Source organism: Girardinichthys multiradiatus, chromosome 22 (assembly GCF_021462225.1).
Source record: "Girardinichthys multiradiatus isolate DD_20200921_A chromosome 22, DD_fGirMul_XY1, whole genome shotgun sequence".
Classification (NCBI taxonomy): Eukaryota; Metazoa; Chordata; class Actinopteri; order Cyprinodontiformes; family Goodeidae; genus Girardinichthys; species Girardinichthys multiradiatus.
Window position 1 is genome coordinate 35,931,716 of NC_061814.1, and position 20,381 is coordinate 35,952,096.

Sequence of the window (20,381 nt, forward strand, 5' to 3'; positions counted from 1 at the left end):
ACATTTTTAAAATTTCCATCTGGTTTTTAATTAAATTATGAAAATCATTCTTCAATGGAGTGGGAGTCAGAAAGTGAAAGACAACATTTTTGCTTTAAACATCTAACTGCCATCTGGTGAAGGTGTTGTGTTTGGTCGTACTGATCATGCTGTTGAGAGAAAGATCCTGGATTCTTTTTTGGTTTGGACCGAGAGGAGCTCCACAAAACGACACAGGGGAGAAGAGAGGCGACAGACCAGAACTGAGGAGGAAGAGCACAAAGAATATTAATCAAAAATCTTTTTTTGTGTTTCTGCAAATTAACTATATTTTGGATTAAATTACTGAACCACTGAGTATATTCTCAAGTGGTTATGTGTTTACTTACTTCTTGCAGGCAAAATGATTCTCAGAATAAATATTTAAAATTACTTTTTTGTTAAATCCAGTGAAAGAGAGCTGTAATAAAAATCTTTACTATATTCAGCTAACAATTTTAAAGCCATCTCAGTGCTAGTTTTATCACCAAGGCATAGGCTGGTTTCTGCTCATATTGTTTCTACAGCTTACAGACATTCTGATAAGATGTCACAGAAAGTGCCCTGCCCATCCTCCATCTGTTCTGTGCACTGCCAGTCAGATGGCTGAAAGAGGGCCACTACACTTTTTCTGTGTTTACAGGGAAGACAAGAAAGAAAGACATCTATCCAAAATATGTGGTTGTGGGGGTTCCAGACCTTTGACTTCTAGGTCTCCATCTGGTTCAAGCTCTGCGCTGGAATATCCTACTAGTGGGGAGCACCTGGAAAACCACCAGAGGATCCCAGCGTACATTCTGATCAGATGCTAAAACCACCTGATCTGATTCCTTTTAATTGTGTAAAAGCAGAAGTTCAACCCCAACGTCTCCAAGATGACAGAGTTCCTCACCCCATCTCTAAAGCAGAGTCCAGCCACACTATGAAGGAAGCTCATTTTAGTCGCCCATATAAAAGGATCTTGTTCCTCCAAACTGTGATCAATATTTCATGACCAGAGAGGAGGTTTGTAACCTAGACAGACCAGTAAATCGAGAGATCCACATTTGGTTCAGCTTTTTGTGCACCGAGACAGACCAGAGCAGGCCCCAATCCATGTATCAATCTCCTGCTCCATCTGACCATTACTCATGAACAAGGCATGGAGATACAAAACTACTCTGCTTAAGGTAGAGACTGACTTCCAACCTTGGGAAGAAGTAAACTTAGAGGAGCTGATTCTCATCCAAGCCACTTCCCGTTTACCTACGAACTGATTCAGTGCATGGTAAAGGTTGTGGTTTGAAGATGAAAACAGAATCACATTATATGCAAGGGGGAAATGATTAAGCCCTGAGGCTCACTAACCAAACAATCCACTTTACACCTTGAGATCCTGTCCATTAACACCACAAACAGGATTGGTGGCAAGTGGCAGCCCTGCTGGAGGTCAACTATGACTAGGAAGCAGCTCGACTTTGTGTACCCGTGATCTTGGGATGTATTCACACTAGGAAAGTCCTTTGGTCCACTGTTTTGGTCCGGACCAAAAGCGAAATTTATTTTTTTCGTTTGGTGCGGTTTGCATTTACATCGTACAATTTGCAAGTGAACTATAACTTGTAAACAAAGCCACGCGGGTGACAACCATTGCTCCTATTAGACAGAAATGACAGGGGCGAGAAATAGCAAAGACCCGGACATTGAGGAGAACAACTGCTGCATGCAGCATCTCTGTTCTGCATATTTGCACTGTGACGGTCAAGAGCAGCTCATTCAACCCAGTTTTTGCGACGTTCTATTTATAATTTTGGAACCCCATTGGAGAATGCATGCTGCAAGCCAGAAGAGACGACGTGCTCATGATCCACAACATGACGGTAGCAGCGTTGCTAAGCAACATACAGCTGATCAGGTATGATTTCAGTACAATGTACACCTTTGCTACCAGCTATGGTGGCTTGTTAAGTCCAATGAGACGTATGTATTCTATAGTTAAGTCGGATCAGGGCCGGTTCGTTTTCACAGCATAAGCGAACCGCACCAGAGTCCGTTTGGAAGCGGACCAAAGTGGGTCTGGGTCCGGATGTTTGGTCTCTGGTCCGTTTAAAACGGACAAAATGTGGCAGGTGTGAATATGCCCTAAAACACATCTTGGCACCATGTACTAGAGAATCCCTTTACAGTCGTGTCCCTTTGAACAGATGTAATCCTTCTCCAGACCACTACAACAGGTGTGGACTGGACAACCAAAACCTACAAGGACGAACATCGAGTACATTACTGCATGATCAGGAGGAAAGCCAAACTGCTTCTTCTGAATCAGAGGTTCAATCTGGCAATCCTTCTTACCAAGACCAAGGAGTAAACTTTCCCAGGGACGTGATAAGAGTGACCCCTTGATAAATGAAACCCACTCTGGTTCTCTCCATAAAAAGGGGCTTTGAAGCAGCGATGTTTGAACAACACCATATAAAAAAAGCTTCCCCCAATGTAAAGAGAAGCAAAATAATACCGTGGGTTCCATCAGATAGAAGGGTTAATCAATCACACCAAGATGCTCTGCAATTTTCAATTGCAAAGGCATGACAATTTAAAATAATCTAGGGTGACCTTTTAAAACAGTAGTCAACATTTAGCCATTCATTTATTCTGTAAAAGTAGTTCTAGCGTTTTCCTACCTTGGGTTGGCAACAGACCGTCCAGTGTGTGCTTTTAGCTCCCAGAGCATGACTCTTCCATCGCTGACCATGAGAGCAGCTTTGTTCTCGTTTACAGGGCAAATAACCATCCGGTATGGCCGGACCGTCTTAGTGACTCTTATGGCATCACACTGGGAGCGCAGGTCATAAACAAGTTCCTGGACAATCTGTTCTGGGTCTGTCGATGGAGGAAAAAGAAAGGTGTGTAGTCAGGATTTAAAGAAATGAAACCTAATAGTAAAAAAGTGAATATGAGAAACTAAAGGAGATATCAGTAACAAGAAAACAAACAGAGAGAGATGTCTGTGAGCGAGATTAAATCAAGAGAAAATAAAGATTCACTAAAATCCCATCAGCCTGGAACAGTGGCTCAAAACATAAACAAAGAAGCAGGAGGTTAAAGCCTAGTGAAGCACAGATAAAGGCCAAGCTCAATGTGATGTTGGCTAGAGCAAAAATACATGGAGGATCACAAAGAAGAAAGGCTACTTTCTGAGTAGAAAACAACTAGGATGAACATTATGTGAGGAATGAGGTGGTGAAGTTCCCATTTCCATACCTGCTGCTTCCTCTTGAGAAGATGTTGAGCGGCACACCCGCAGAGTGATGCAACCGTTCTCATGCAGACAGTAGAGGGCATCGCGCTGAGCGCAGGGAATTACCTAAAACAAGCCAGAAGTAAACAAAAAGATGGTTCTCTATGATCAAGCTTAATAGCAGAATGCCATGTAGAAATGGCATTAAGACACGCAGACCACAGACAAGTTTGCCATTTTAAAATTCATACATTTTCAGATTACGTTCCTAGAATTTTCCCAAGGTTTTAGCAAATTCTGGACATTAGAATTGTAATCATTGAACTGGTTTGGCTTTACTATGTGCATGTTTTACAAATCATAAAATAATACAATGCTGGAGTTAACTTTCAATTTGGCAAAGTGGTAAAGGGCTATTTTACTGTTCCTTCATTTCCAAACCAACTTGGATCAACTCAATCTCAGCAGTACAACTCCTATCCTAATTGCAGATTACAGGTCCTTCTCAAAATATTAGCATATTGTGATAAAGTTCATTATTTTCCATAATGTCTTGATGAAAATTTAACATTCATATATTTTAGATTCATTGCACACTAACTGAAATATTTCAGGTCTTTTATTGTCTTAATACGGATGATTTTGGCATACAGCTCATGAAAACCCAAAATTCCTATCTCACAAAATTAGCATATTTCATCCGACCAATAAAAGAAAAGTGTTTTTAATACAAAAAACGTCAACCTTCAAATAATCATGTACAGTTATGCACTCAATACTTGGTTGGGAATCCTTTTGCAGAAATGACTGCTTCAATGCGGCGTGGCATGGAGGCAATCAGCCTGTGGCACTGCTGAGGTCTTATGGAGGCCCAGGATGCTTCGATAGCCGCCTTTAGCTCATCCAGAGTGTTGGGTCTTGAGTCTCTCAACGTTCTCTTCACAATATCCCACAGATTCTCTATGGGGTTCAGGTCAGGAGAGTTGGCAGGCCAATTGAGCACAGTGATACCATGGTCAGTAAACCATTTACCAGTGGTTTTGGCACTGTGAGCAGGTGCCAGGTCGTGCTGAAAAATGAAATCTTCATCTCCATAAAGCTTTTCAGCAGATGGAAGCATGAAGTGCTCCAAAATCTCCTGATAGCTAGCTGCATTGACCCTGCCCTTGATAAAACACAGTGGACCAACACCAGCAGCTGACACGGCACCCCAGGCCATCACTAACTGTGGGTACTTGACACTGGACTTCTGGCATTTTGGCATTTCCTTCTCCCCAGTCTTCCTCCAGACTCTGGCACCTTGATTTCCGAATGACATGCAGAATTTGCTTTCATCCGAAAAAAGTACTTTGGACCACTGAGCAACAGTCCAGTGCTGCTTCTCTGTAGCCCAGGTCAGGCGCTTCTGCCGCTGTTTCTGGTTCAAAAGTGGCTTGACCTGGGGAATGCGGCACCTGTAGCCCATTTCCTGCACACGCCTGTGCACGGTGGCTCTGGATGTTTCTACTCCAGACTCAGTCCACTGCTTCCGCAGGTCCCCCAAGGTCTGGAATCGGCCCTTCTCCACAATCTTCCTCAGGGTCCGGTCACCTCTTCTCGTTGTGCAGCGTTTTCAGCCACACTTTTTCCTTCCCACAGACTTCCCACTGAGTTGCCTTGATACAGCACTCTGGGAACAGCCTATTCGTTCAGAAATGTCTTTCTGTGTCTTACCCTCTTGCTTGAGGGTGTCAATAGTGGCCTTCTGGACAGCAGTCAGGTCGGCAGTCTTACCCATGATTGGGGTTTTGAGTGATGAACCAGGCTGGGAGTTTTAAAGGCCTCAGGAATCTTTTGCAGGTGTTTAGAGTTAACTCATTGATTCAGATGATTAGGTTCATAGCTTGTTTAGAGACCCTTTTAATGATATGCTAATTTTGTGAGATAGGAATTTTGGGTTTTCATGAGCTGTATGCCAAAATTTAAGACAATAAAAGACCTGAAATATTTCAGTTAGTGTGCAATGAATCTAAAATATATGAATGTTCAATTTTCATCATGACATTATGGAAAATAATGAACTTTATCACAATATGCTAATATTTTGAGAAGGACCTGTATTTACAACACAGCATGTGATCTGTGATACCCTTATTTTATTTGTAAAATATTTTTTTTTAAATAATGACTTTTTAACCTCTAAAACAGATTATAGCTTAAGAACCATAGGTGCAGTTTAAAACCCTGGTTTAAGAGGCTATTTCTGTTTTCTTAGAGAGCTGTTTATTTTGTGCTGCTTTAGTTTGATTTGTTCACTACTGTCTGCACAACAAATAGCACCCCGGATGTTATAATAAAGTTTACATAGATGGCCATATAACACAATAGGTCTGGAAGCTCAACCATTTACCGATACGCTACTGTCCTTTCTCCATACTTATCCAGACTTGGAAAATTATCACATACAATTTATTGCTTTTCTGCACTTTTCAACACTGCATAGGAAAATCTTCTTAAAGACACCAATCCAAAAGCTGAATCTGCAATGCTTTATTTTGTGTTTATTTGTTCATCTTTCCATTTATTGTCTATAGCAAATCGTCAAATCATCTAGCATGACCTACTCTCTGGAACAATTAACAGATGCACATTAGCATAAGCGGTAGAAAATGACTGACTGACTGACATTACAAACGCAACATTGGACAGGTTCTAAAAAAACTCCATAAAACTCAGATCTTTTTTTTTTTTGGCTTTAATTTACAGAGGGGTTGTCACATTTTGCTGATTTATTCTTGTTGTTTTTGATCCGCTTTTAAAAATCAAAACATTTATTTGAGTTTTCATGTCATTTAAAGTCTTTGGTCCAACTAGCGCAGTCTTAAACGTGCTTTATAAACAGCGATCAAACCAAACAGCATCTCTGCTTTTTGGTTTGGAGAAAAACAAATGATAGTTTAATGTAATCTTAGCATCATTATTTGTTAATTTGTGCAACATGGCTTAAACATAAAGCAGTGCTGATTCATACTATAAGCACATATGTCAGTTTGGCAAGGAGCAAGCTCATGTTTTTACACTTTCGGCTTCTGGATTTGGTCGAAGCAAAGAAGTCTTTCTGACAACACACCCAAAGGTTTCTCATCGCATGTTTTGTACCTCTGCAATTTATTCCTGCAGAGAAAAATATTACAACTGATGTTTACAGTTGTCAAATTTACAACAGCAGCAACCAGATATAAAGAGTGTTTTCAAATGACAAGTAAAATAGAGTCACAGCTAAAACTAGGTTTTGCAGTTTCTGCTTTTTTAAGTCATCAAAACCATTTCAAGACTAAAAGATGTCAATAACTTTATTTCTTAACTGTTCTTAAATTTGATTAGATCGGAACATGTTGCATTACTTTTTGGGATCTTTTAACCTACTTCATGCTGTCAGTAAGGTTCTACTTGAATGATACAACAGAAATATGGTGATTTTAAAAAAAAATGTATTAATCACAGTTATTTCATGTGTAACAAATACTTTTTTCACACAGGTGCAGGTTGATTTGAATCTCTTTTTTTACAGAGAAACACAGAAGCCTGAGGAGAGAGAGCTGAGTGAAGACAGCAGCATTAAATGAGCTTCTGTTATTGGCATTAAAGCTGTGACAAAGAATTCCTGTAATAACAACCTCACAAGGTTTGATGTTATCCACATAAAACTAACTTCAGAAATAGGACCTGACAATTAAAGGTCAACTTTCACTAACAGGAACTACTGAGATGAACTACAGATCTAATAGTATTCAAGCTTCAGTTCTGAACATCAAGGCCCAGCTTTGTAGCCATCACACCTTGACGTGATCACACAGTGAAGAATTGGCTTCAAGGAGATAAATGATGGATGACTGTGAAACTAACTTTAGAATATAATAAAACTGGCAATGTGCAAAGAGATCGTTGTCAATGACAAATGCTCGAGAGAGCACAGCATTCCTGTGCAGTCTAATGTTGACCGACAGAGATCATTTAGTGAAACTTTTCAGCAACAGCACATGAAGCCGCTCACCTGGGTGAAGGGGACCCCCGAGCGCTCAATGGCCACCACGCCCACTGTCTGGCTGAGCTCCAGGTCCAGGATTAAAATCTCTCTGGGATAAAGCAGCAGCATGTGGTTCCTTTTGGACGGCAGGTAGGACAGCTGCAGACAGTCGTTCAGCGTCACTGCCTCTGCACTGCAGCATCGCACAGCAGGAAGGAAAACAGGTTCATTTCACAGAAAACATTATTACTTTTACTTTTCCATTCGTGCACTGGAAGACTTAACAACAAAATAAAAACATTTAAGCACTTAAAATACCATTTTGTCACATTACCATTTCAAACTTATGTGATACACTAACAGAAAGTAGTGAACAATTGTAAAATAAATGCAAAAATCAAAGGTAGGTTTCCTAATTTTCTTCTGCAAATAAAAATCTGAGATGTCTGGTGGGTATTTTTATTCAAAACCAACTTTTACTGCAATAACAGCAGCAAGGCTTTTGGGGTATGTCTCTACCAACTTTGCACATCTACAGGACAGACAGTTTTTTTTTTTTTCTGTGTGCAAGATTGCTCAGCCTATTCCTTTTGGACATGGTGGGATTAAATAGAGAAAAGCAAACTTTACAACACAGAGTTCTTTACCTCTTGAGGAAAACAAATATAACTCAGTCTTCAAAGTTCCCCTGTCAAACCTGGAATTTCAAGTGAGAAGTCTTAAGCATATTCAACCTGATTTTCGGAATGAAGTGGAACTTACGTGGGTTTTTCATTGGTGATGAGCACTTTGACTTTATTAAGGGCCTTCTTGGCACCAGTAGGCGCTGGGGCAGCAGCAGGCGCAGGTTTGGTGTGTGCTGGGCTTGCATGAGGACTGGCAATGTAGACCTTTTTGCCAGCACTGCTTGGCGGTTTAGAGTAGGAAAAATCAGTGACGAAAACTATTCCTTCACTCGTCAGCACTGCCGAGAAAGAAACCAAACATACATTATTAATAATACAGGATGTTCTTCTTCATCTACATTTGTTGGAATTAAGTCTTCTGGTAATAATTTCAGTGTTAAAATAACAGATTCTATGTAGAAACGACTAAATGTTTGTTAATATAATAATATAAAATGTCTTACATTTCTGAACTTTAAAGGCTTTGAAGTCCTTACTCTACTTAAAGAGTCCATCTTCAAACATAGAAATTTTGTAACAAGAGGTCTGAATACTGGTAAATTATTTTCAAAGAAAATCTTAAAAACCCTAAAAATTCATAACCTTTTTCAGTGCCGTAATGATTGAGAGCAGGACTAAACCTACTTAATTTATTGAAGAATCATCATCACTCTCCTTTTAAACAAATAATCACAACTTCTCTTATATAAACTTAGGTAGACTAAGAGAGGTCAAAAAAGTGTAAAACAGAGTTCTGACTACATGTGCCTATTGAAGGGAAAGACTGAAAACACTGAGTCTGACCATGATTTGGACAATTGCTCAACCTACATGCCATGTTAGACGGATCAAAGGGGTCGAATGAAAATGACAGGATATTCTCAGCATAGCTCTTCTTCCACAACTTGGTACCCGTGTCTCCGTTCCACAGAACAATGTAGTTAGGAGGATGAACGGCCAACAGGAGATCACGAGATGCATCCTGATTCCACAACCACTCCAAATCTGACACAGAGATAGAGGGAGGTCAAAGGTCAAATGAAGACAAATGACTTTCAGTGAGGCACAGCAGCAGTAAAAGAAACAGTGCTTCAGAGAAATCAAACAGATATCCATAAAGCAACAATTTGAAAGCAGAGCTGCCACATGGAGGGCTCTCTCTCGTGGTGAATTAGAAAATATTGAGTTACAGCTTTATTTTCTTCAAGATCCTCACCCTGAATAGGTTTGGAGTGCTCCTGGATCTCGCAGTGAGCTGTGCCGCTGACCACGTCCCACACTATGATCTTCCCTGATGCATCTCCTGAGGCGAGCCGCAGACAGTAGGGAGAGCTCAAGTTGTGGTAATAATTTTCTCTTGACCATTTCACCTACGAGCACAAAACGCAGACTTTGACTCAAATACTTGTAACATATTGAGGAAATTAGTAACAAGTACTTGATTAAAACATAAAACAAAAAGGAAAATTGAAAATCACACAAGCTCCTGTTTTAAATAAGAACTTATGCCTAAGTATAAACAATGACAATTCCCTTCAGGGATGAATAAAGTTTTATTCTATTCTATTTAATTTGGACTTTACATGCTCTTTATTAGTGTTGAGCTTTCTGATATGCTGGTTAATGATCAATATCATGTTGCAGTGTTTTACAAGACTGATGTGTGCTTCAGATGCTTTGAAGAGAAAAATGAAACCTGTGTATTCATTCCCATTAGTGGGTCTCTAGATCAGTGCAGAAGCGATTTTTATCGGTGGTTCTAGTTTTGGCCTCAAAAAGCTAGGCAGACTGAATCTGTAAGAGTGAAGCAAGGTTTGTGGCTGAAATCAAGCCCAAGCTTAATATCTGAAGCAGTCAATATTATGCAAACAACAAACAATCTAAATAAAAACCAAAGAAAATTGACAGATGCATAAAGGACGCGTTCTGTAATACTATCCTTTTCGTGTTTTGTCACATTACAACCACAGACTTCAATGTATTTAACAGTGATAATGTGATAAACCAACACTCAATAGTATATAACTATGAGGCAACTGTGGCAGAGTGGGTAAAGTAGTCGTCCAGCAACCTGTGGGTTCGATTCCAGCTTCCACCTGACACATCTATCGATGTGTCCCTGGACCAGGCACTTAACCTCAGGTATCATTAAGTGCTGATCTGCATTTGTAAATGTGAGTAAGTGAATGTGGCTCTAGTATGATGGTGGTTGGTGTGATTGGAAGGGTGCTATATAAGTTCAGTCAATTAACTATAAAGTGGAAGGAAAATAACACTTTTCAAAAAACATTTTAAGGAATAAAATAAAAAATCTGAAAGATGTGGGGTGCATTTGTTTTCAGCCCCCCCTGACTCAATACACTGTAAAACCCCTTTTAGCTGCAATTACCGCTGCAAGCTTTTTAGGGTTTGTCTCGACCCATCTTGGGGAATAAAGGTTTATACAATAGCTCAAACTTAGACACAGCATCTGTAAACAGCAACACTTAAGTCTTGCTACAGACTTTCAATTAGATTTAGGTCCAAACTTTGACTGGGCCATTCTAACACATGATTGTGCTTTGATGTAAACCATACAATTGTAGCACTGGTTTATGTTTAGGGGCTGTCTCAAGTTATGCTTTAATCACATATGCACAGATTGTTGGGGTATCATGTAAGCTTCGCTTGCAGGACTTAAATTCCATTGAAAAAATGTAAAACGGGCAGGAAAAGAGTAAAAAGTGCATTTTTACATCAATCAAAGCCATATTAAAGATTAACTGATAACATCAATGATAAGATTATTTACAACACGCTGAACGTTACTTTTACTGGATTCTGGCTTTCTACCAACATTCTAATTTCCTGACATAGTTTTGTGGTCTAAGAAGGAGAGATTGGACTGCAGGAAGTCTAATCAATTACAACTATTTGGAAGTTTTGCTAGTTGTAAAAAATAAATTCTAATTAGGGATATTTTTTTTTCTTATTGCATTTGTTGTCAAACATTTTTACATTTTTGGGTGGAAAGACATTTTGGGGAAAATAATAAACATTGCAATTAAATAATTTGTCAAGATAATTTAATAGAGTAATCCGAAACTCTAAAACGTCATTAGCTGCTCCCCTACTGTCAAGATTAAAATCTAAAGTAAACAGAAATCAACAATTTAACTTAAGAAAACCCACCTTGACAACATTTGTTTTGTGCCTCTCCAGGACCTGGATGGTCTGAGCAGTCTTTGGATCAATTATGAGAATACTGGAGTGGCATCCTTGTGCTATTAGTCCCTGCCATCCCCTGTGGGATATGGAAAATAAACAGAGAATAGATAAGAGAAAATAAAAACAAGAGCGTTCAGGTGAATAAAGACAGACAAAAGTCCGTTCTAAACCATTATGCGACTTAAGGGATATTTTATTTGATGAAGATCACATACAAATAACACATAACTATAGAAGCTCTAAAATCAAAACTCTGACAACCCAGGGTTCAGACCAGGAAGCAGGGTCGTAGTTTAATACTCCTCTCTGCAGCTTCTGTACTGCTACCCACCCATTACCCTATTAAGACAGTGTCTCGCCCATGGCCAAAATTGAATAGGTTAAAAAATAATCTAAAAGGAGGAAATCAGGAAAACAACTCAAACCGAAAAGAAAAATAAAACAATTAAATGTGGCTTACTGAACATAAGATCTCTCTCTTCCCTTGTGCTGACATATGGCATTGAGTGTAAAGACATAACAATATTTTCTCATAACCCTGTCCTGTCTGACCATTTCTTAATAACCTTTGAGTTTAATTTAACCGAGTACTCCACACCTGAAAGAAAATGTCATTATAGTAGATCATTATCAGGCGATGCTGTAACAACCTTTAAAGAATCTGTTCCACTTTTAATTTCCTCATTATCACTGAAAAGCACAGTGGAGGGCAATAATTCTGTTTCTGCCCCTTCACAAATTGATTCTTTTGTTCATAGTGTTTCTTCATCATTGCGTGATGCATTAGACAATGCAGCCCCCTTGAAAAAGAAGGTAATTATTCATAGGAGGATAGTTCCTTGGTTTAATTCAGAGCTGTGTTCTTTAAAGCACAATGTTAGAAAATTGGAGAGAAAATGGCGCTCTACACACCTAGAGGATTCCTACTTAATCTGGAAAAATAGCCTACTGTTGTATAAAAAGACACTTCGCCAAGCTAGAACAGCTTATTTCTCATCATTAATAGAAGAGAACAAGAATAATCCTAGGTTTCTCTTTAGTACAGTTGCTAAACTTACACAGAGTCATAGCTCTGTTGAGCCATCCATTCCCTTAGCTCTTAGCAGTCATGACTTTATGGGATTCTTCTTAAATAAAATTGATTCTATTAAAAAGAAAATCTTTGACATACTCCCGAAGATGATTACTTCATCCTCAGCAAGTGAGACAGCATTGGAAATAACTGCAGAACCTGATTTGTGTTTGGACTGTTTTGATCCTGTGAAGCTTCCTGAGTTATCAGAAATATTAGCTTCATCTAAACCTTCAACTTGTATGTTAGACCCAATCCCAACCAAATTATTTAAGGAAGTGTTCCCTCTGATTACCAGCCCCATTTTAGATATGATTAATCTATCTTTAGTAAATGGATATGTACCACAGGCTTTTAAGTTAGCTGTAATTAAACCTTTACTTAAGAAACCTTCGCTTGATCGAGATGACTTGAAAAATTACAGACCTATTTCCAATCTTCCATTCTTATCTAAAATTCTTGAGAAAAATGTTGCTAATCAAATGTGTGAGCATTTATACAGCAATGACCTGTTTGAAGAGTTTCAGTCAGGCTTCAGAGCTCATCATAGCACTAAAACAGCTCTGCTGAAAGTCACTAATGAATGAAGGCCTCAGATGATGGACTTGTGTCTGTTCTGGTTCTGTTAGATCTCAGTGCTGCATTTGATACAGTCGACCATAATATTCTCTTACAAAGGCTGGAATATTCTGTAGGGATCAAGGGAACAGCGCTAGGCTGGTTTAAATCTTATTTGTCTGACAGATTCCAATTTGTTCATGTAAATGATAAATCATCTTTAAACTCCAGGGTTAATTGTGGAGTACCACAGGGCTCAGTACTTGGGCCAATTCTCTTTACTATATGTATGCTTCCAATAGGTCAGATTATCAGGCAGCATAGGATAAAATTTCACTGTTACACTGATGATACTCAGCTTTACTTATCCATAAATCCTGATGAACCCAACCAGTTAGATAGACTACAAGCATGTCTTGAAGATATAAAAACTTGGATGACTTTAAATGTTTTCCTTCTAAATTCAGACAAGACAGACGGTGTCGTCTTTGGACCGGAGTCTTTAAAAAAGAAACTGCTTAGTCAATCACTTAACCTGGATGGCATTAAATTGACCTCCAGTAATAAAGTAAAAACCCTTGGTGTTATTTCTGAGCAGGACATGTCATTTAAATCCAATATTAAACAGGTTTCTAGGATTTCCTTCTTTCATCTCCGGAACATTGCCAAAATTAGAAATATCCTATCCAGGAGTGACGCTGAAAAACTAGTCCATGCATTTGTTACTTCCAGGCTGGACTACTGTAATTCTTTACTATCAGGATGTCCACAAAATGCAGTTAAAAGCCTTCAGCTGATTCAAAATGCTGCAGCAAGAAGTCTGATGAAAATTAAAAAGAGAGATCATATTTCTCCTATTTTAGCTTCCCTTCATTGGCTCCCTGTTAAATCCAGAATAGAATTAAAAATTATCCTCCTCACATATAAAGCCCCTAATGATTTAGCTCCATCATACATCAGAGATCTGATTGTTCCATATGTTCCTAACAGAGCACTTCGTTCTCAGACTGCAGGTTTACTGGTGGTTCCTAGTGTCTCTAGAAGTAAAATGGGAGGCAGATCTTTTAGTTATCAGGCTCCTCTCCTGTGGAATCAGCTCCCAGCTTTAGTCCGTGAGGCAGACACCCTGTCTACTTTTAAGGCTAGGCTTAAAACTTTCCTTTTTGATAAGCTTATAGTTAGAGTGGCTTAGTTTATCCTGAGCTATCTTCCTTATTTTTTACCTCCGTCTTCTTCCCTCCCTGTTGGTTGGAGTAAGGGGGAGTCAGGTTTAGCCTAAACCGGCTCAGTTATGGTTAAGGTGCAAACACACCCTCCATTTCTGCTACCTGTATGACCCCTTCTCTTTTCCAATGGTTATAATCAGTCTGACAGAGAGAGGTATCCCAATCCTTGTGGTTTTTAGTATAACAATGACCATCAGTGGGACCCTTTGTGGGGTGCCTTGAGACAACATTGTTGTAAATAAGCACCGTTTAACTAAATAATCTGAACTGAAACTATCTGTGTAGTTATGCTGCTATAGGCTTAGGCTGCTGGAGAACATAACGACCACTTTCACCCTCTTCGCTACATTCTCACACTACTCTCCAATTTTGCATTATTTGCTGTTATTTTAGCTTTTAACTTTGTTCTCTCTATTCTCTTCCTAGAAGCTACACCTGGCCTGGCTCTGTGTCTACCTGTGACACCTTTCTGGAGAGGGGAATCGTCCGAGCTTCTGCTGGCAACAACTTAATGCTCACCCTCTACCAATGATCCACATAGCCCTGTCTTTTAGTGTTTAACCCTTTCTCTCTCCTAGACATGGCGATTGACTGAGCTTAAATGTAACTAACTGTATGTGCTCTCTTTCAGACTCTAACCTTGAAAACTGGCTCAGAGTTTATCTGTTCTTTCTTTCTAGGTGAAGCGACTAAAGGAGTTACATCCATTAACATTTACTTTTCCTTCCCATAGAAAGTACTTCTGGATCAGTGCTTCTGTGTTCTTTTTGTGTTTCTGCTCTGTTCTCTCAAACCCCCAGTCGGTTGTGGCAGATGGCCGCTCATACTGAGCCTGGTTCTGCTGGAGGTTTCTTCCTGTTAAAAGGGAGTTTTTCCTCTCCACTGTCGCTACATGCATGCTCAGTATGAGGGATTGCTGCAAAGTCAACGCCAGTGACTGTCCACTGTCTCTACATGCTCATCCGGGAGGAGGGAATGCTGCAAGTCACTGACCTGATGCAATCTGCTGGGTTTCCTTAGATAGAAAAACTTTTTATCCAATTTGAATAAAAAGCTAACTCTGACTGCACTGTTCAATGGTTAGGATTAATTGGAATGTATGTACCGTATTTTCCGCACTATAAGGCGCACCGGATTATAAGGCGCACCTTCAATGAATGGCCTATTTTAGAACTGTTTTCATATATAGGGCGCACCGGATTATAAGGCACATAGAATAGAAGCTACTGCAGTCAAACGTTTGACTGGGGTTGCGTTATGCATCCACTAGATAGAGCTGTGCTAAAGAGAATGTCAACAAAACAGTCAGAAAAGTCAGTCAGTCAAACTTTATTAATACACTACAAACCAGCGTTCTGATAACTCCATTCACTCTCATGGTAAGGTCTCCTCTACATAGAATTCTATTGAATAGAGCCAACCGCACGTTAGGAATGCATTGGAGTCTATGAAGTTGAAGTTGAAATCAAACGTTAGTTAAAACGTGAAAGGGAACTTTTCCCTGATTCAGTAAACACGTAAAAGAAACAGTTTGATGCACTAAATCAAACGTTAGTACTGTTAACCTTTCCTGTTTCTGTCCCCTGACCGTAGTCTGATGAGACAGGGGAGACGCTTTCTCCAGGGCCGAAGTTACTAGTTTCCTCGGGGTTAACTCCCTCACTCATACGTTGCTGAGTTGAGCATGAAGAAACAGCATCAAAACACTGAGTTGTTGACCAGATTCGGGGTTCTTTTTAATGATTTTGCAGCACGTAAAAACACAGGGCTTACAGATTCATACACCGCTGCTCCGGTCGCCGTCTCTACCCACCCCACACACACAATAATACCGACGTCACTCCTTCACTCTTGATTCTCAGCTACGGCAGCACACAGCGCCACCTCTGTCCGGAGGAGTAATGTCAACATCTTCCATACACACACACGAAACATACACCCCACACACTGAGCTTCTAATCACATATAGTTCAGGCAATTCCTGCAACAGTACATTCAAACGTTATACACACACAAGTGGTGTTGGACTAGGAGTAAGCACAGTACAGATGTTTACCGCTATTACTTCGGCGACACCCCTGACTACGGTAGCCGTAATGCTGCAAGCGGTGCGGCTTTGTAGTTTACCAGTCGTACTGAAACATTTTGACAGAGCGCCGTGTACAACCAGTATGGATCAACCAATTAACCAATTGATCCATATATAAGGTGCTCCGGATTACAAGGCGCACTGTCATTTTTTGAAAAAATTAAAGGTTTTTAAGTGAGCCTTATAGTGCGGAAAATACGGTACCTGAATGTTGTGAAGTGCCTTGAGACAACATGTGTTGTGAATTGGCACTATATAAATAAACTGAATTGAATTGAAAATACAGTGTATGTTAGAAGTTGGCCTCAATATGTCTGAATATCTCCCTTATTTTCAATAGTTCTACCTGAGTCAATGTTTGCATTACAATTATCTGCTTTCCATGCTATGTAAATTAAAAAATTACCATATTTTACTATGAGCCCAGTATGTGCATGCATCGAGCAGTGGGAAAAAGGAAACCATCCGACGCCTTGATGTAAAAAAACATGTTTAAGTAAAGCAATTTGTGAATGTACACTTCCTACAAGACTAAGTTAATTATTCTTAAAAAAACCAACTATAACTATGTTAATCAACACTCACAGACTACTTTATTAGATACACCTGTCCAACTGCTCGTTAACGCAAATTTCTAATCAGCCAATCACATGGCAGCAACTCAATGCATTTAGGCATGTAGACATGGTCTAGATGATCTGCTGCAGTTCAAACCAAGCATCAGAATGGGGAAGAAAGGTGATTTAAGTGACTTTGAATGTGGCATGGTTGTTGGTGCCAGACAGGCTGGTCTGAGTATTTCAGAAACTGCTGATCTACTGGGATTTTCATGCACTACCATCTCTAAGGTTTACAGATAATGGTCCAAAAAAGAGAAAATATCCAGTGAGCGGCAGTTCTGTGGGCACAAATACCTTGTTGATGCCAGAGGTCAGAGAAGAATGGCCAGACTGGTTCGAGCTGATAGAAAGGCAACAGTAACTCAAATAACCACTCGTTACAACCAAGGCATGCAGAAGAACATCTCTGAACGCACAACACGTAGAACCTTGAGGTGGCTGGGCTACAGCAGCAGAAGACCACACCGGGTGCCACTCCTGTGAGCTAAGAACAGGAAACTGAGGCTACAATTCCCACAGGCTCACCAAAATTGGACAATAGAAGATTGGAAAAACATTGCCTGGTCTGATGAGTCTCGATTTCTGCTGCGACATTCGGCTAGCAGGGTCAGAATTTGGTGTCAACAACATGAAAGCATGGATCCATCCCTGCATCAACGGTTCTGGCTGGTGGTGGTGGTGTAATGGTGTGGGGGATATTTTCTTGGCACACTTTGTGCCTCTTAGTACCAATTGAGCATCGTGTCAACGCCACAGCCTACCTGAGTATTATTGCTGACCATGTTCATCCCTTTATGACCACAGTGTACCCATCTTCAGATGGTTACTTCCAGCAGGATAACGCGCCATGTCATAAAGCACGAATCATCTCAAACTGGTTTCTTGAACATGACAATGAGTTCACTGGACTCAAATGGCCTCCACAGTCACCAGATCTCAATCCATTAGAGCAACTTTGGGATGTGGTGGAACGGGAGATTCTCATCATGGATGTGCAGCCGACAAATCTGCAACATCAGTGTGATGCTATCATGTCAATCTGGGCCAAACTCTTTGAGGAATGTTTCCAGTACCTTGTTGAATCTATACCACCTTCAAGGCAGTTCTGAAGGCAAAAGGGGGTCCAACCCGGTACTAACAAGATGTACCCAATAAAGTGGCCGGGGAGTGTATATTAAATTCTGTTTCTTTTTATTTTTCTCTCTCAGAGAAAGTATTTCTGGTCCAGTGCGTCTTTGTTTTCTGTTTTTGCTCTCTGTCCTCTCAACTTCCAGACAGTTGCGGCAGAAGGCATCTTATACTAAACCTGGTTCTACTAAACGTCCATTCCACTGTCGGGGGTTGCTGCAAAATCATCAACTCAACGCAATAAGCTGGGATACCTTAGATGGCATTTTTTCCAGTTAGCATGACTTGTCCAACTGAATATGACTGTACTGTATTTTAATAAGGACAAATAAGGATTTAACTGGACTTTATTTGCTTGCATGCAAACCTAGCTATATGATTCAATTGGATCTTATTGGACTTACGTGAATTAAATTCTACATTACAAAATATGAATCATACCCCTTTGTTGTGAAAATTGCTATGAGATGACCTTTATTGGGACATACTGTAAATAAACTGAACTTAATCGAACTAGTTTAAATTAGAGGGTATTTAATTAAATTAAGCTGAATTGAAAGCTCGATTGACCTTGTGGTAAATGAAAGGTGTTGTTTTAAGCTACTTGCATTCGATCATTAGCTTAGAGTGCATTTATTGTGAAAAAAAAATCAAACCAATATTTTTTTTCTGTGAAATAACAGTAAAGGTCGTGTCCAAAATATTCCCCTGGTTTAATGTCTATTATACAAAACTGTATATTTTTGAGACGTGTCAGGTATGACTACAAATAAAGAAAATGAGGTAGAAATCGGTCCAAGCAAAATGTCACATCACGTGACCCAGAAATGTCCTGCACGACTGCGTTGTGACACAATTCTGCATTGTCACACGTTGTCACTGACGTGTTTTTTCAACAGCAAAACAACTACTTGATTTAGTCAAGTAGTTTCAATAAAAATGACAAACTGAACTGACAGTCGCACAGTCATTAGCGACGGAACTAAATAGCAACACAGCAATCATGCTAACGGCGGAAGTGCAGTACTCACCAGTCAACGGCTGTTTTATTTTGCAAATTAAGCGTGCCAGTCAACGTCCGAGCAGCGAGTTTGATGTTGACAGTGTAAGGAATCATTGTCGGCAGTAAAGCTTGATGCTACATTAACATTTGATTACTACAAGCTGCGAAACTGACTTCGCTTCTGGGTGTTCAGCTATGTTCTGAATTCTACCAGGAAATGAATGGGAATTCCATAAACACAGCCGGGTAGCAACACATTCCAGCGCAGTAGGGTTCCGCAGATGACGTTTCAACCGTCACAAAAACTGTAACAATGAGCCATTTTATCTACGGTACAGGAGTACATAAGAACTAATTATCAGCTGTATTTTGCAGCACACGTCTTTACAATTTTTCTTGAAGTAATCTTTATATGAAGACAAAAAACACCATACAAATATTGATGTGTTCTCCCAGTGCTTGCAAAAACACTGACATGTTGTCCTTTTCAAGACAGAGTGATCAAACATTGATCATTCAAGATATAAAATGGTAATTGAGTCCTAGCAAAGAACAAACTCATGCATAATTAAGTATAATATGTAATAATGTAATAATTATGTATTTGATAAATAAAAATATTTAATAGCAATTGTAACCGTTTCAGAAATTTTGCCGAAGTGTGGCCCGCTTGGAACTTCTTTAAAGACAACAATACTAGAAGTTCAACTTTAGGACCATAGAGCCCATTGAGTTTATTTTATTGGTTTATTTTATTGGTTATCTCAGTACATCCTTTTATTAAAGTCTTTGACACCTGAATCAGTTGGCTGAATTCCGTCAGCAGCATATTACTTAGCTCTGAAGAGGCCTGGTAACAGGCCTTTATTTGAATCAGGGTTGCTGGAGCAGTGATGCATCTAAAAGTTGCAGAATAGTAGCTCCTGAGTGGAGTAGGACACCCCTGCAGCCAAAGCTGTTGTTTGTAATGGATTTTTGTTTTACTTGGGGGTATCAGAATAAATGGGGCTGGATACAAATGAATACCCTACTCAGGATTTTATTTGTGAAAATAAATTAAAAACCATGAATCATTTTCCTTGCACCTCAGTTATGAACTGTTTGGTGTTAATCACATGAACATGACAAAATGTGGAAATGCTTAGGATTTTAATTAACTGAACTACTAAATGCTGTATCTGTTGCTGCGTATCAAGGAATATTATACATGCTGATTTTCACAGACATAAAGGCAGATGGTTTTAACTTTGTAGCTCCAAAGCACAGTTTACTATCTGGCACCATTCTCAGTTGCGGACTTAGTTTTTTCCTGTGTTGCACATTCTCTTGTAGCTAATTTAAGTATTGCACTATAATAAAAATACATTGATATGACAGACAGACCAACACTGATAATTGCCCTTGTTTCACTATGCACGCCTTTAAAAACTTCCAAAGAAAGGCAAACACGGAACTAGTTGTCTAAGCTGTTAATACCAAATAGGAAGCATACACCAAACAAAAATATTAACACTTTTTGGATGCTAAAAAGTGTTGTTTTGTTTTTTAGCAAATGTTAGTTTAGCTGTTTCC

General features: G+C 39.5%; 1 protein-coding gene across 1 annotated transcript in view; it reads right to left on the reverse strand.

Moving 5' to 3' along the window:
• Positions 1-19,056, reverse strand: part of wdr11 (WD repeat domain 11) — a 43,281-nt gene extending 24,225 nt beyond the window's left edge. Inside the window, exons 1-9 of the mRNA XM_047351690.1 lie at positions 18,838-19,056; positions 11,078-11,189; positions 9,123-9,276; positions 8,738-8,911; positions 8,004-8,205; positions 7,269-7,434; positions 3,259-3,361; positions 2,679-2,877; positions 142-242 (exon numbers count right to left, since the gene is read on the reverse strand). Of these exons, the coding sequence (XP_047207646.1) occupies positions 142-242; positions 2,679-2,877; positions 3,259-3,361; positions 7,269-7,434; positions 8,004-8,205; positions 8,738-8,911; positions 9,123-9,276; positions 11,078-11,189; positions 18,838-18,923 (1,297 nt within the window). The 5' untranslated portion in view covers positions 18,924-19,056. The remainder of the gene's footprint in view (positions 1-141; positions 243-2,678; positions 2,878-3,258; positions 3,362-7,268; positions 7,435-8,003; positions 8,206-8,737; positions 8,912-9,122; positions 9,277-11,077; positions 11,190-18,837) is intronic.
• Between the last annotated feature and the right edge of the window lie 1,325 nt (positions 19,057-20,381).